The sequence below is a fragment of the Vespa velutina genome, chromosome 19, assembly GCF_912470025.1.
Source record: "Vespa velutina chromosome 19, iVesVel2.1, whole genome shotgun sequence".
Classification (NCBI taxonomy): Eukaryota; Metazoa; Arthropoda; class Insecta; order Hymenoptera; family Vespidae; genus Vespa; species Vespa velutina.
The window spans coordinates 3531960-3549381 of record NC_062206.1 but is presented as its reverse complement, the minus strand read 5'-3'; the positions used below and the strand labels follow the sequence as shown (position 1 = coordinate 3549381).

The window sequence follows — 17422 nt, the reverse complement described above, 5'->3', positions numbered from 1 at the left end:
GATGCCTTTTTCATCCTTATTGTAACGCCATTGTTTGTACCGGCATTGTGTTTCTTGATTATCAAATTTTTTTTTCATTTTTACTACAACATTCTCATCTTGTGTATCGATATTGTCATTTCCTTTATCCCGTTAAACGAATTTATTACAGGTAAGTAGGATGAATGTTTCTTTATAAGACCAATCATGATAAGATATTGGTCACTAGCGAGGGCACTGACATTCCTGTACGAGTATAGGAAAATTTGAGAAGGAAACAAGGAACAACATTTAGATATTTCCTTAAGCGCACTTTGGTTGATCTAAAACTCGTTCGATGTAAAATGTTTCGCCGTAGTTTCTCGATTAGAATGCAAATGCGATCTACGTTGAATAAGCATAAATGAAAATTTGTATACGAATCGTATTTTCTCATGTTATTGCGAACGTTCATGTTGATCTTTCCAAATTAGCATATCTATTTTATTTTCACGACGAACGGCGCACCTCTCATCGCGGCTGGTTTGTCAATAAAGTTGCGATTTTGTTTTTTATTATAAAAACAAGCAAGAATGCAGGATTATAAAAAAAGGTCCTTACTAGTATACTCCTTGTGGATGGATCGAACAATTTTTAAAATTCGATGACGTTTAAATACTTGATCATCGTCAAACTTATTCATGAAAACCGGAATCGCCACATTCCTTATAAACTTTCCTTAAAACGTACATCACTCTATACTATTGTTTTTACGAATCATTATTTATCGATTAGTAGTACAGAATGAGAAGAAGGAAGAATAGTCTGATTTCTTAGATCGTTTCGAAAATTTGTAAGGTTTGCTTACTCGAAAGACAAGAAAAATTAAAACGGAATAAAATAAAAATTAAAAGAAATAATGAAGGATAGAACGTGTGATGAAAAACAGTTCTATTAGAGTAGCGAATTGATTCGAGGTTGTTAATCTACGTAAGCAGGGAATCTGTATTTAATTAATTATAAAAGAAGGTGTGGAACCGAACTAACCAATCTGACCGGTTTGTTTATTTTCCAACCTCCTTGGAACATTTCGATTGTTAGTCGCATGCGTTGATCTTCACTCAGTAATCGAAGAACTGTTGAACATTGAGATCATCCAATTCGTTCAAAAATTTTTCTTTTATTTTTTTCTTGGATTGCAACAACTTGTTGTTGAAATTAATCGCTTTTCGCTTAAACCTTTTCTCACTTTTTTTAAATAAATAAATTCTATTCAAATAAAAATAAATAAGGTACGACGATCGAACAAAATGTCTGGTTTAAATTCGCGGGAGCGTTGGGAAGTTCAAGCGTCCCATATTGCCAAGCAAACACACAATCCTATAAGATCTATCGTGGATAACATCGTTGTCGAACCAAATCCTAACAAGAGAATGATCGCTTTGTCGATCGGTGAGTTTTATCTCGGAGTTTATTTAATTATGGGATATGATTTTTCGGAGGAAATATATGAAAAATATTAAAAAAGTTATTGTTTTTGGTCAAAAAAATAATACGTTGAAAAAATATTTATTTTATGAAATTTGATATTTTATGAAGCAGGTGTAAACGATACATCGTGATGGTATTATCTGTTATGATCGTTTTGTGATCAATCGATCTGTCAGTTTCAGACTAATGCTTTTGAAACGAATTCACATATAAAAAAGAAATATCTGCAGATATATTTAAAATATTGATAACCAGGTTAATTATTTCAAATGAAAAATGATTTTTAGTATAAATTTTAAGTATATACGTTGAACTATTTAGACAATAGAATAGAATATAGACCCGCGCGCGTCGATTTAAACTTTGATAGGAAATCTGAAAGGATTTTAGAACAAGTACTTTATTGGTCAATTCAATAGTTTTGAAAACAATCATCTGCAATATTTTCAACTATGTCAGGCAAAATAAAGAAAATAAATTACGTTTGATGTCTGAAGGTGATCCAACGACGTTTGGAAACTTGAAACCAGCAAAGGAAGTAATCGAAGCTGTTCAAGAAAGTATTGCTTCTCAAATGTACAACGGTTATGCACCAAGTACAGGTAAAATATGGATAAATGCAGACGTATTTCCAAGAATAAGTTTTATTTACTTTTTTCTTTTATGTAGGTTATGAAAAAGCAAGAGAAGCCGTAGCCGAGTACAGTTCTTCCGATTTTGTTAAGGTAGAAGCCAAGGTATGTTCAAGTTAAAAGAGCGAGCGTGAGAGAGTACGATCGATACGATGTCATTAAGTTTGTTTCTTTTTTATATACATGTTTTTTTTGTTTGTTTTTCTACCATCGATAATATTATTTTTTGTTTGATGTTTCGATATCGAGTATCTTCATGAATATTAATAAATATCATTCCCTCGAAGCGCATTTAGTTTTTTAAGAGAAACTCATCGATATCTACCGTCTCTTTATTAATCATGCTAATTTAGAATTTTTTTACTTTACAAATACGATTGTGTTTCATTATGATTCAAGCGTCTTGTAATTTAATTGTGCTCGGATTTTCACCTATGATATGTGTATGATGTAGATGCATATGTTCAGTGATCTTTGTGATGTTAAAGAAAATAAGAAAGAGAGAACGAGAGAGAGAGAGAGAGAGAGAAAGAGAGAGAGAGAGAGAGAGAGAGAGAGAGAGATTCGTTATTAAAAATATTAGAAATATTAAATTAATAATCTTATCCTCTTAAATCATATTTCGTCATTACTACATTCTTCTGATCTTCTTTGATAGTAGATATGCATATATGCAATAATAAATATAGATCATTATGAACGAGAGAGAGAGAGAGAGATTCGTTATAAAAAATATTAGAAATATTAAATTAATAATCTTATCCTCTTAAATCATATTTCGTCATTGCTACATTCTTCTGATCTTCTTTGATAGTAGATATGCATATATGCAATAATAAATATAGATCATTATGAATTGGCTTCTAAGATGAATTTAAATTGGAAGTAAATTCTTTAATATTTCCACCCTACTTACATATATCCGCTTTTCTTTAGGATGTGATCCTGTGCAGTGGTTGCTCTTGCGCTCTCGATCTCTGCATCACTGCACTAGCACGAGAAGGACAGAACATTCTAATTCCACGTCCCGGTTTTTCTATTTATCGAACGTTAGCGGAAGGTCTGGGAATTGTGGTGAAGACTTACAATCTTTGCGTGAGTTTCTACATCGTATTAAATTGAGAATTTCAAGGGAAGAGATTATGAGATTCTATAATTTATAATAATTTATCATACATGTTAGATATACGTGATACATACGTATTTATAATAGAATTTTTTCCTACAATTTGAAATAATTCATTGTCTCATTGTTCGTGATTATATTTGCAAGATATCTACTACGGATGAAAAAAAAATGATATTGAAAGAAAGTATTTCGGAGACTTAAAAAAGAAAAAAGAAATCATAAATATTGCAGGTATTACAACAATAGCTAGCGGGTATTACTTGCCCTGATTTTCGTATATTCTCGGCAATCACTTCCCGTTTTCCTCTCCCTTAGTGACGGGAATGAATAGCGAACTGCGTCGAATGGTAATCGAAAGGGTCCTTCTCGTCGAATTCTATTAATATTAATCGTTTGCTTTCAGCCGGAACGCAGTTGGGAAATCGATCTCGATGACCTGGAGACGAAGATCGACGAATCTACAGCAGCGATAGTTATAAACAATCCCTCGAATCCATGCGGTTCTGTGTTCAGCCGCAACCATATTCTCGATATTCTGAATATTGCTGCACGTTACTACGTGCCTATTATCGCAGACGAAATTTACGAACATATGGTGAACGTCTTTTGAACTTTATTACATGCGGTTTTTAAATACATGGATCATATTTCATTCATTTGTTTTATTATTTCTTGAATATTGAAAAGATATTTAACACTAAATAATTTCAATGAATACGTTCAGATTATGAAGAAAAACCGTCGTCGGTTTTTATATCAATTCTTTGATAAATATTTTCTTTAATCTTCCTATCTATATACAGCTGGATACTGTAACGAGAATATAGGCGTGTCCTTGTCGTGTGGCGTTAGTCTCGATAATAATCATATCCTTTTGAAAAATGTATCGTATGAAAGTAGTTCGCACGATATTCGATACCTAATGATAGAAAAACGGATGCGTTGAACATAAATATTCATTGATTCGTTCAACGTAAAAACTGCGTTTATACTTGAATTTTAATATCATGTTTTTTTTTCACTTCCTAGGTTTTCCCTGGACGGACTTTTCACTCGTTAGCTACTCTTTCGAGCGAAGTTCCTATTTTATTGTGTAGCGGTCTTGGGAAGAGGTGAGAGTCGAAGAAATTCTTAAGGGAAAATCGAACGTTCGATATATTGATCGATAATTCAATGAGTTATTCAATGATCTAACGAGTTATTCATCGACATTTTTCAGGTTTTTGGTACCAGGCTGGCGTATGGGATGGATTATCATTCACGACAAACAAAACGTTCTCGAGGGAGAGGTACGTAAAGATCGATCTTATAATAAGACCGGCAAGTTGAAATTAATTACCTACTTTTTGCGAAGCATTGTTTTCGAATCGAGGTCGCTCAAGGTACCGCGAATCTCAACTTAACTCGCTGTACGAAGCTTGAGAGTGGATCGGATTAAATTTCGTCGATAAAACTTTAAAGTTCGTCTCCTTCGAGTGTACCGACTGTCTTTCTAATTTCACTCAGTAATTTAACTTTAACTTTAACAACTAATCTTTTTTCTAACGACAAAACGTGTATGCGTCTATCGTAATACGTAAATCTTTTTCTTTCTTTCTTTTTGTTTTCTTTTTTTTGTATTCTATCCTTAAAAAGAAAAAAATTGACTACCTTTTAAAGCAAGTACATACATTTATGAAAAAATAGCGACGATTACGTTTCAGATTCGCAAGGGTTTGCAATGTTTGAGTCAGAGAATTATCGGTAGCAATACACTTATACAGGGTGCCTTACCCGCCATATTGCGAAATACGCCCGAAAAGTTTTTCGACGACGTGATGCGTACCTTGCACGTGAGTGTTTTTATATTTTTCAACATTCTTTCTTCATATATTTTTCATCCTTATGTAATCGTGCAACTTTCATCAATGTTAACAAATTAAATATATATTTCTAGCGAATTTATTTTCTTCTTATAGATTCATTCGAAACTGTGTTATAATTGTATAGCGAAGATACCTGGCTTGAAACCGATAATGCCAGACGGTGCGATGTATATGATGGTAAGCTACGATTATGCTCGAACATCTCTTCCCAAGGATGATATAATCTCGATCATCCACATTAATGTCCAACGATAATATGGTCAATCGAACTTGATGTCCAATATTTCATTCGCATAAATTTTTAGAAATATCTTTTATTACGATTTTATTTAAAACGCTGATTTAGTTCAACTAATAAATTCTATCAATTTAGTATAGAGTTATTATTAAATAAAAGACATTTTGTCAATAAAAACTTTTCAATAGAGATAATAATTTGATTGGAAGTTGCGGAACATTTTCCAAACAATTTTTTTGTAATCCAATAAATTTTATTTGTTTAATTATCTCTATATAAATATAGTAAATAGAACGATCGATACATTGTCGAATTGATTTTCAGGTTTCTATAGACTTACCCTGCTTTCCTGAGTTTAATTCTGATCTTGAATTTGTACAACGTTTGCTTATGGAGGAGTCTGTTTTTTGTTTGCCAGGTCAGGTAAGTCCAAGTCCATTTTCACATTATTTTTTTTTAAGCAATTATTTTTGTATAGTTTTATCTCAAGTAATTGTTCCTTTTTTAGTGTTTCGATTATCCTTCTTACATGAGATTGGTAATTACTATACCCCAAGATATGCTCGAAGAAGCGTGTCAGAGAATTCAAGAGTTTTGTTGTAGACACCATTACAAAACGGCAAAAATCAATAGGAAAAATCATTTGATTGAAAATTTAAGTGAAGGTTTTCTACTGACGAATGGGGCCAAAGGAAATTGTGAGAACCTTTGATAGTTTATTCATAACGTTTACTCATGGAATATTGTACTTACGTATTATCCTTTTTCGTCCATCAAAATCAGCCTTTAAAAATTGTACGAATAAGAAACGAAGGAGCCATCGTTTGTGTATATTTTAAGCATCGAAATACATTTATAATAATTTTTAATTTTAAACACATTTACCAAATAAAATTATTGATAATAATAATAATAAATGTTGAAAGTACAATACGGCCGTAGGGCCAATATCTCGAAGGCATTTGTATTTTGCGTAAGACTCGAAGAATTCAAAGATCTCAGGAACGACAGGCACTTTGAAAAGCATTGGCACTTATTGTCAAAAGTAAAACAGAATTTCCGAGGCTTAAGGGAATAAATACTATAGTAGGGAACGTCTGAATCCGTAAGTAAAATCGATTGTAGTTTCGTATTCCTTTTTTGTATAAGAGCACGCTCGCTTCCAGAGAAATTCGCTTTTCGTGTCGTCGTGGTCGATCGATTGGACGTTGAATCTAATGAAGCGGCGAAGTCAATGCGAACGTGTGAGTACGACGTTTTTCAATTACACTACGTCTCTACTACGTCCGCCGTTTAAATCGGTTCAATCGCTTTTCTTCAGCTCCTCTTCGTAATCGTCAAATTGTTGTTGATCTTTCGTGTATGATCGAGTCAAATGGAACTATCCTATTATGATCGATCATCTTAATATCGGCGTACGTATTTTTGAATATAATAAAGCAAAATAAAGAGTAATACAATTTTGATGAAATATGACGTTTATTAAATTGTACAAATGTAGATATTAACAAGAAATTTTGTTTCTGTCCAATCGTTTCTCGAAAAGGATGCGATAAATTATATTAGAAGTTGCGAAAAATACATTATAATTATTAGTTGGATTGATTTTAAGTCGATGATAGTCATGAAATAATATCAGAGTCTGAAATGTTAAATGTATAATAAAGAGACGAGTTAATAACAAATGTTTCGACGTGAAGACTGAAATTTGTACTAGTTCGTTTAAAATTATTCGCACGATTTAGCTGAGGCACACAAATTTATCGCTTGGATTCGTGGAACTCGATTACACCTTCGACGTCTTCGATCGTTTCTTCCGGCTTCATCTCGTTAGTACGACTCGATAGGCCATTCCACTTCTTTCGTTTCTTTTCCCTTCTTCATTTTCTTTCATTCTCCAACTTCTCGAGCGGAGAAACACGAATCCTTCGGTTGGCACTCTTTCCATCTCGAGCATGCAACAAATTTCTTTTCTTTTTTTTTTTTTTTTTTTAAATGAGCCTAAATGAATAAACAGTTTCAACCAAGATGCGCATTAATTTATTTAATTTTCTCCAAGGTATTGTATATCATATTCATTCATGTTTTATCGTTAAGATAAAATTCATTTATTATCATATTCTTATGTTTTCTTATTAATTCATAGATTTATTAACATTATCAGTATTAGAGGGAAACATCGGTATGCATAGAACGTTCGCAAGGGTAACACAATTAGCTTGCTCGGAATCGAAAAGATAATTCGATATTAAACGTGCCTCTCTTGTGTTCCGCGGCCGTCATTCCTAATATCGTTACGTGACGCGTCGAATGATTTTGTCGCTGAATTTTTCCGACGAAACAGAAACTCGATCGATGGTAGTCCAATTTATTTCGTCTAGCGATTAAATTCGAAAGGCCGTTATAACTTTACTATTTCGAGTAAATCGAATAGAAGAAGATCGTAGTTTCTTCCGGTTCGTTGATCGGATCAAAAGAGATGCCAGATTTTTCAAGGGATCATCGAGTTGAATAAATTTTTACAACTAATATGGTTAATATATATTTTTTCTTTTCATTAACTCATCGTTTATTTTATGCAGAAATTAACGTTTATTATAAGTCGAGCGTAAAACGTATGCATTTTGGATATTGAGTTTAGTAAAAGTTTTGTCTATTTTATTTCATGAGATTTGATTCTTACTAAAAATTTATTTTTAATTTTTCGATATATCCAACAAGCGTTATATCGTATGAAATATTTTCTAGAACATAATCGACTCGTTAAATCCTTAAGCGTACGCGATTACATCTTGTGGATAAGCGAAGTAAGCGAGAAACTCGAAGCGAACGATGAAGTCAAGTTGGAGTGGATGAAATTGCAATATTCAGATATCGTTGGAGAGTAAGCTCACCTCTGAGGGAAAGATACGTATATTTCATCTTAGATGGTTCAAGTGGCCGACGTTAGGCTACCTCGACTCAATTTGAAAGAGCACAAGTGTGTTACTAAAGCTAGAATAAAGGCATCTGTTAATTTGTAACTTAAATTATATAAATAACTCTAACTCTATTATCGGGTTGGCTGATAAATAATGTCAATCAAACAAAAAAGAAGTTTTAATCAGAAAAACGTTCTCTGCTCGTTTCGAAAGTTTCATAATTTTTAAAATATCCGTGCTCTAAAACCTTCCCTTGTGTAAGTAAACATTAAATGTCGGATATAAAGAAACAATTAATTTTCTGCTAAAACGAAGTAATAAAAAAAATATATATATATATATATATATTCTCAAATGTATGATTTTAAAATTACAATACATATATAATACAAAGGGTTAAAGGAAAGCATAAAGGCGAGCGTAACCTTTGACGTTGGAGTTGCGGATCGTGCTGCTAGAGACCGCTTGAGGAGCATGCGTGAGGTACTCTAGAGATGGGTTTGGAGGTGGAAGTAGTGGGTTAAGTTGGTGGGGGAGTCGGCACGCCGAGTAGAACAGCCCCACCATCGTTTTACCGAACGATCCGGGAGGCTCGTGGAGGTAGTGGCCCGCGCCCCACAGCCGCGTCAACTTCGAAGCGTGTTTCTCGCTTCTAAAATTATCTTTTTTTATCTTCAACTTATTCTTTGACTCGTTTTTTGTTGTAAAAAGCGAAACGACCAAGGACGAACGAGGATACGACTTCTTAATAGTGAAGTATTTCTTCTTTCTGTTAAAAAAAAAAAAGAAAAAAAAAAAAAAAGAAAATAGGTTGCTATATGTATTCCCATCTCTCTTTCTTGTTCTCTCTCTTTCTCTCTCTTTCTCTCTCTCCCTCTCTCTCTCTCTCTTTGTCTCTCTCCTTCTCCCTCTTTAGAAGGGAAAAGGTAGGCGCGCGAGAGAGTTTCGTCGCGTTAGGTGACGCCGTTCGCCGCGAGGTGTCGAGACGAGCGAATAGAGGGTTGCATTGAAAGGGAGTAAAAGAGAGAGCGAGAGAGAGAGAGAGAGAGAGAGAGAGAGAGAGAGAGAAAGGACAGGAGCTCTAGTGACGTCTCTCTGTGATCTCTCGTAGAGTCCTTCGGTCATTGATACGCAAGCGGAGATCCGGTAAAACCTACGCTAAAAGAGAAAAAAAAAAAACAATTCGAAGTGGCGCGTGCGATCGACGTGCTTCAGTAAAGCCCGGCTTGGGGTGAAAGCTCGCGACGCGGACCATCCCTGTTCATCGTGTGACACGTTCGCAGATAGAACGGACGAAAAGAATAGTGTAAGAGAACTCTGTGTCGTTGGATAGGTGCCGCTATCGTCTTCGTTCGAGCTTTTCAACCCCCGTTGATCTTCAGGAGAGACCAGAAACGTCACCGCCCAATCATTGAGTGAGTACAACCCCTATTAACTGTTCCTGTTACTTCTCTTCTTTATTTTTTCACTTTAGAATCCAATATTTTTCTTTAATCTTCCCACTCTTTCTCTCTCTCTCTCTCTCTCTCTCTCTCTTCCTCTTCCCTTTTTTTTCTTTCTTTCATTCTTTCTTTCTTTCTTTTTTATGTCATCGTTCAAACCTTAGAGCTTTCTCTCGGCCAATCCCCAGAACAGGTTATTGATTTTGTCGAAGTAAGGAGGCACAGGACGTACGCCCTGCGACTTTCCTTCTCCGTCGCACCCTCGCCACCCCACGACCTCGCTTGTCCTTGATCCTTCCTCCATCACTACCTCTTATTTCTCCTCCTCCTCTTCCTCCTCCTCCTTCTCCTCCTCCTCCATCTTCTGATCCTTCTTTACTCCTCCTCTACCTTCTCCTCATCTTTCACCTTCTTCTTTGATAGCTTGACTACCCCACGTTACGAATACGTACGTACTTTTTTAGCCTTTTTACGATTGGCAGATGATCGCAACGCGATCTCTCGTCGAGTATTTTAGGGCGCGCCTACTACCGTTTCGATTTTGGCCTAGAAACTTTTTACAAACGATGTCATCTTATTATCAAATCTCTTTCACGTTTTATCTTAACTCTATCGACAAAATTTTTTTCCTATAATGCCCAATTGAAGAAAATGTTTGAAAGGAAAACTGTTTTTAAAAGTCAATTTTAGATGATTAAGGATTTTTCAAATAAAACGGATAGAATACTCCACAGGAGGAGAGAGATGGAGAGAGAGAGAAAGAGAGAAAGAGAGAGAAAGAGAATTTTTTGGTACAATTTCAAAAAATTGTATTATTTTATTCAAATGTAAGATTGATGAGTTTTCTCTCGATCGAAGTTAATAAAGTGAGTTAGTGTCATTGAACCAACACGAAAGAGATACCGTAAAGGTATTATGTATCGTGTTCACGCGGTACGATGCACTCGCGAGGGAATTCCAGTGGAGGGTGAACGAGGGTTCATCGATTCTACTCGAATCTATCGTATCCTCGTTTTTCGCGACGTGATGCTTCGCAGTTGTTTCGCAAGACCACCGCCTCGTAGTAAATCGATAGGAACCACGAGACGGCGAGACAGGAGGAGAGTTTCTCTCTCTCTCGCTTTCTCACTCTTTCCTTCCCTTTTACTCTGTTTCCATGGGTTCTACTTTCGTCCTTAATTTAAATTCAAGGTGTATGCTAGAAATCATTTATTTGATACAAGGCTTGATTTCTGCTTTTCCGGTAAAGTTACTTTCTGTATATTAAATATCTGTATATTTAAAGTTGGTATTCCTAGTCTATATTACATTTTATTGTTATAAATTTCATTTTAGTATTAACTTTCTTAATTTGACTTAAACTTAAAGTATTATTTAATATAGTATAATTTAATATAATACTTATGATGCTATAGTATAATTTAATGTAATATTTATGATGTAATTACTCATACAGGATTATAAAATCCGAATGAGATCATTGAAAATATAGATATACGTATCTATGAATAAATCTAACATTAAGTGTGAGTAAATATGCATGTGAGTAAATATGCGTGTGAGTAAATAGGTACATGCGTACGCTTGCTGTCCGCGTACGATTCAATTATGCGAAATATTCGTAAGTGTACCGAATGGATATCCCTTAAATACTTGAATGATCAAGCACATTGGTGTTAATCATTTTATTTGTTGTCTTCCTTTCTTCGACATTCGTATTAAATTTAGTTTTATTTTTGATTAGAAAGTTCGTTCGATAATGACGATAAAATAGGAATGTTCTTTCTCATAGAAAGAAATCATTGTAAAAACGTAACAGGAAGGAAGAAAGAAATTTAAGAAAAGTCAACGAACCGTTGTGATTTCAATGAATCGTGTCTACCTGAACGAAATTTACAATAGTAAAATAGGAACGCGACGTGATTTGGCAAAATGCCGAAGATATATCTTAGCGATTAACTGAACGATATAAATTCTCTTTATAACTTAGGTTTCTACGTCTTGGGAAAAGAAAAATAAATTTAATGAGAAGAAACGAAGAAAATTTAAGAATTAAAAGCATCATATTCGATCTTTATCATTTCTTCTTATTTATTTAATTAAATTTAATAAGAAATTCATGCAAAAAATGAACCTTACAACTCTCAGCGCGTTATACATTTATATATATATATATATATATACTTACCTGTGTTATTTATTTCAACAAGAAAATGAAATGTATATGTTCATGAGAAAGAACATAAACAAAAAGCTCGTATCTTTTAAGAGCGAGCATTGGACCATATTCTCGGTAACCCAAATGTATGAAGCCTGGGTATGGCGGTAATGGCAGCAGTAATATGTTTCTCGATCATAATATAGGATTTATCGGAATGTTCTCTTTGTGCTTCGCGTAGAAATGGTTCGTGAGTACGAGGCCATTGACTCTCTCTCTCTTTCTCTCCTTCTTCTCTCCTTCCCTTCCTAAGAGAGTTGTTGGCTCTCCTCTCTACTATATACCAGTGGAAAGCCGCCAGTCCCAAAATACTTTTGAAGTAACATTCGTGAGTTAATGTATCGTCTGGATCGTTCATAATTATGTCGTTGCTCTTTGATATCAAATGCTCTTTCTCATTACATAACTGTTAATTGAACTTTTGCAGAATGCTTTGTTGTCATTAATAACTTTCTTCAGTTCCTATCTAAACTCCTTTTTATGCGATACACAAAGAATGATGAATGTTGAATATTTTCTTCTTTTGAAAAAGTTTATTCACAAAAGATGAAATAAAGAACGGAAGGGAAAGGAGCTATTTCTATGTATATATGTATATAGATTCTTTCGAAACTCGTTGAAAATGTATTTTTTCGTGGAAAATAGGTGAGGAACGTTTTACTTCGACGTGACACCATTGAGGTTGCGCGCGCAGATTCGCTTCTCTTTTGCCAATATAGACGAGAGAGATATTCACGAAAGCGGTTCGTTACAACAAGGCTTTCTCTCTCTCTCTCTCTCTCTCTCTCTCTCTCTTAAGTTTTTCTCTTTCCTTCGCTTACTTTCCTCTTCCTTCTCTTTGAGGACTCTCTTTGCTTAAAAGAGAAACAGACACGAGTTGGTCGTTCTCTTTGTAATTCTCCAATCTCTTGTTAGCATTATTCCCCACGATTTCGGTACTTCGAGTTAGCTTTATCATAACTCAGCAATCAATTAGAACGTTTCGAATAGACCAAAGAGATGACGATTTTCAATAAGAATCCTGGATATTGAGAAGGATCATAGTACGCGATCACTATATTCTCGATTTAATATCATATATAGCAGAGTAGTCTGGTTCGTTATCGACGAGACAATTGGTGGCGAGTGTTCCTGACACTCGGTCTTCGTCCAAGATTCATTCTATGGGACGATGTCGGCTTCTTCCTTGGCTTCACGTGGAACCGTTCGATCAATGTCGATGCTCTTTGAAGCGTGCCTTGAAACTTCTCCATTACCGATGGCCATAGTCGTTTCAAAATTATAGCTGACAAGAAGAGACCATGACGTATAACGTTAACATTTCGAAATAAATTTAAAAATATGTTCTAAAATCTTATTATACGGTCAACCTGAAATATCTACATCGCTCTTTTGTCAAATAAAATGTGGTCGCTTCTAACTTTTTTGATCCGAGAGAAAATAAAAGAGATTGACGCTCTAATAATTATTAAAAGTACTCTATGTCTCGTCTTTACTTTCTTTTCTTACTTGACACCCTTTCGATGGTCTCATCTCATTTCGTTTTTTACGAGGATGTCGACTGCTTGCTTGCTTGCTTGGACGTAATTTTGCTCGAATCCAAGTTTAGTTATCGCTCGGAATTTCTTTCTCTTCTCCGAGGTGCTCTATTTTTTTCTTTCGGTTCGTGAAAAAACAGGGGAAAAAAAAAAAAGAAAAAAAGAAATGGAAAAAAAGAAAGAAACCTACTACTTCGTCTCTGCTTTTCATTCTTTTCGCGGACTCTTTAATGTTCGCGTGTTGCCAAGTTGTACTTGGTGTAAGATAGGTCAGAGTTCAAGTCTTCTACCTGTTCTACATTTCTTTATGAGCGATAGCGAGTTTCGAAGAATTTATATTAATTTAAGAATAGACCAAGAGAAAGGATCAAGAATTTTGTATCATTTTGATCAATTACGTTTACGTATGTTTGCACAAACTATCTATTTACTTCAAAGTTATTTTTCCCTTTTAGTATTTTTATTATCACGCACACGACCTTTAACGAGAGTGGTAGGAATTGAGGACAAAATTTCCATAGTTTCGCGAATATTGCCTTCCGCGATCCAGCTGGGTTCCTCTTTTTGTCGTTAACGAGCCGTAGAGGACCTTTTTAGATGCAAGTGACTCGTATCTCTTTTCTCTTTCCCTTCCTTTTTCTTTTTTCGAGCGCGAGAATCCTTCGTTGAAGAGAATGGTCGTATAAAGTTCGAGGGCCTTTACCACGAATGGGCGTTCCTGGACTAGATTCTGTCGACGAGGCGTGCACTGCGCCGTGTGCCATCTAATTAAGGCTCATTGTTATTTGCACACCTCTCTCTATCTTCTTCTCTATCCAAACGCAAATTCACACTTTGTCGCTTCAATCCGTCTTCGTGTTCCTATTCCATTCTAATCTCATTAATTCTATCGTTTAACCAGTTGCTCATATCGAGAAGAAGGTTTGGATTTTGCATTTACAATGTTCATTAAAAATGGTAGCAAACGTACAAATATTTTAGAAACGAAAGAATCCAGAGAGAAAGAAAATGTAGTAATAACTGTAGAAATTATGACTTTTGAGAGTCATCAAATATAAATGTATTTAATCTTTGGAAAAAGAAAAGCGAGAGAAACGAGTCGTTAGAAAGTAATACTAATTAGGATGCTTCCGTTCACTAGCAATAAGGGTTTCCTGGATCGTAGGGAGCATTGAGTCTAAGGACTCGAGGGAGAAGGACCCCTATTGGTCTAGGGGTGTTCTCCCTCTTGCAGTAACGGTACGGTACAATGCAGTAAAGAAGACGAATGAATACGGCGACGGTTACGAAGGGGAAAAGTACAATTTTTCAACTAAGAAACAACTTTTCGAAATTTTAACTAAAATCTTATTCAATTTGTACAACACAAATGAATTCTATATTTCAGTTGAATCGAAACGAGGAAAGGAAGGAATTGTTTGCATATTATCGAAAGAGAATTTAGGCGAGAATAGTTGATTTTACACTCGAGAAACTTCACCCTTTTCCTTGAACTTTCTACTAATGCAGATAGTAATCGCTTATGATAATATTTAACCTTGCCAATCTTGAAAAAAAAAATTCCATCGTCGAGCCATACGTTTGTATTCTTTTTTTTCTCTTTTTTTTTTTTTTTCAAAGAAAAAAGGAAAATAGAATAAAGAAAGGTGGAACAGTTTGATGAGTTTCCTCGAATTAGACTCACCACATGCTCGACGAAATTATCGGGTATGGTTTCACGCTGCGTTGCATTGTACCATGCCGTGGCCGTCGTTTTACATATCCAGCGAGTATTATAAAGTTGGTCACGCCATATGGTGTCGATGGAGCGTGTAAAGGGTTGTCGGTACTCGAGACTCTGAAAGCTGCTTGCTAGTCCTTCACCTTGGATCTCGAGAGGTCGCCATTACAAGGAGAAGGAGACCTCGCTTCTCTTTTGTTTGAACTTCTTCGTCTCTCTCTTTCGTATGCGCATATTTCTGCAAGCGCACGTTCGCTAGGCGACGTTTCTGACAAAAGACCTTTCTCTCGCGCACCCTCCACCGCGTTATATTCCCTAGACGTTCTGTCAAAGGACGCGTTATCTTTTCCGAAAAATGCCTCTCTCTCTTTCTCTCTCTTTCTCTCTCTCTCTCTCTCTCTCTCTCTCTCTCTCTCTCTCTCTTCGTCGAGTATCCGTATTCAGTACGCTTAATGGATCGCATGTCCGGCCAATGAACGTTCGTTCTACGTCTTTTTCTATTTATCTCTCTTTCCCATGTATGAAATAACGAGTCATAGTTTTTTTTTCCCTCAAGTAATTTGATATTACTTCGCGTTTAATAGCAACAAGAGAAATTTTAACCGCTTAGAATATTCTATATTATATATGTATTTTTTACTTGTTATAAATTTTATTTTAAATTAATAGACTTTCTAAGGAATCATCGTTTCCTGGAATATTTCAGTTAAAATTTATTCGTTATTAAGTGTTCGAAAAAGTAGTATTTCTTTCTGGAAAGTTTCAACGAAGTTAACGGAAGAAAAACAGAGGAAGAAAAGTCCCTTTGTCGTAGTACGACTTCCATGAAATACGTCTCTATCCCCAGGAGGCATACTGGGCGCATCTGGCTCGGAAGTCGGTAGAGCCTGATGATTTAGACGGTCGCACGAGCGTGTCCCCTTGCGGCCTGCCTTTTCGGTGACTGTGACGGCGAACAAGATATGTCGGACGGAACGGTTTGATCCAATAAAATCGAAGGGTTTAAACCCGCATTGTTTTAAATAAGTTCATGGATAGATATTTTTTCTTTTCTTTTTTTCTTTTTTTTTTTTTTTCTTTTTTTTCCCGTAGAAAATGAGAAAAGGGCAAAACAAACGAGATGGAATATATAAATGTATGAATTATCTACATGACGTTATATAGAGAGGAGAAAATTCATTCAATTGAAACATTTAGAAATAAATGTTTCTATTTAAGAGAAGAGGAATATAAAATAAAAGAATGGGGTCTGGAAAGTTCACAGATTAACTGGTTCGAGCAATAATAGAGGCGGTGTAGTAAACGTAGTAAGTGGAGCAATGGGGGGCTGGTTTAGGACGCATGCAACCGCTATCGATTGACAAGCTTCCAGCAGCACCACCGCCGACGCCACCGCCGACGCCGCCGCCGTCTCTTGGCTTTTCTCTCAATCAATTCAAGTAGTGTTCGCTCCTTCTCCTTTTTTCTTTTTCTCTTTCTCTCTTTCTATGTATACTCTCTCATTTCCTCGTATTTTCTATATAACGAGTGTTTCACCTCTCTTCCGTATGTCATATCTTCTAAAACTCAAAGATATTCCCATCGTTAAGTTCGTCTATTCGTAAACTATGAACCATTATTATAAAAATATGCTGATTCGTTTGAAGGAAATTTGAAATTTCGAAAAAGATGACCTTGAACGAGGTGTTAATTAAAATATTGACATCTTTGCATCGGACAATTTTGTTCTTTAACATTTTTTTTTTTCTATTGTCAATATTTAAAGTACTATTACAAATATCAAGCGATACACCCTATATATATATCAAAAGTACTACACGGTCTCGGAGTCGAGCCAAATGTAAGGAAAACTTGTGAGTATGTACGAATCTCCCCTTGCTCTTTCCCTTTTTCACTTGGTCGCTGAGTTTCTACGTACCTAGCTACCCTTCACCCTAACTCACACGACTGTGTTCTCTACACACCACCCTCGCTGTCGTGGCTTCTCCTATTCTCTCTTTCTCTTTTACTCGAAAACTACTATATACTAGCATTCTATGTCGTCGCAGTCGCCATCGTTGCAGGATTTCCGTGAACCCCTCTGCTTTCTAGAGTTCCCCTTGTGACGAGAGATGAGAAATCTGTAGGGATGAGGAAGAGCCGTGCGCAGAAAGAAAAGAACACGTCGGTGGAATAGAGAAAGAGAGATCAACGTCCTCCGACCGACGCCCCCAAAATATTTTACAGGCTAAACTGCGCCGGCGGCCTTTGCACATTCGCACGAATCGATG

General features: G+C 35.6%; 2 protein-coding genes across 3 annotated transcripts in view; both read left to right on the top strand.

Moving 5' to 3' along the window:
- The first annotated feature begins 1063 nt into the window (after nucleotides 1-1063).
- LOC124955859 (tyrosine aminotransferase) lies at nucleotides 1064-6189 on the top strand. Its single transcript, XM_047510894.1, has 11 exons — nucleotides 1064-1410; nucleotides 1947-2051; nucleotides 2119-2186; nucleotides 3018-3176; nucleotides 3614-3805; nucleotides 4240-4322; nucleotides 4430-4499; nucleotides 4914-5042; nucleotides 5169-5252; nucleotides 5638-5736; nucleotides 5822-6189. The coding sequence occupies exons 1-11, from the start codon at nucleotides 1269-1271 to the stop codon at nucleotides 6023-6025; spliced, it is 1335 nt and encodes a 444-aa protein (XP_047366850.1). The 5' UTR covers nucleotides 1064-1268; the 3' UTR covers nucleotides 6026-6189.
- A 2637-nt stretch (nucleotides 6190-8826) lies between these two features.
- LOC124955869 (neural-cadherin) overlaps nucleotides 8827-17422 on the top strand; it is a 76640-nt gene continuing 68044 nt past the window's right edge. The window contains exons 1-2 of one of the 2 annotated variants that reach the window (XM_047510923.1): nucleotides 8827-8985; nucleotides 9346-9649. The gene's annotated coding sequence lies outside the window, so the exon portion shown is untranslated. Of the gene's footprint in view, nucleotides 8991-9345; nucleotides 9650-17422 lie in introns of both variants that reach the window. The other variant, XM_047510924.1, reaches the window with a different exon arrangement.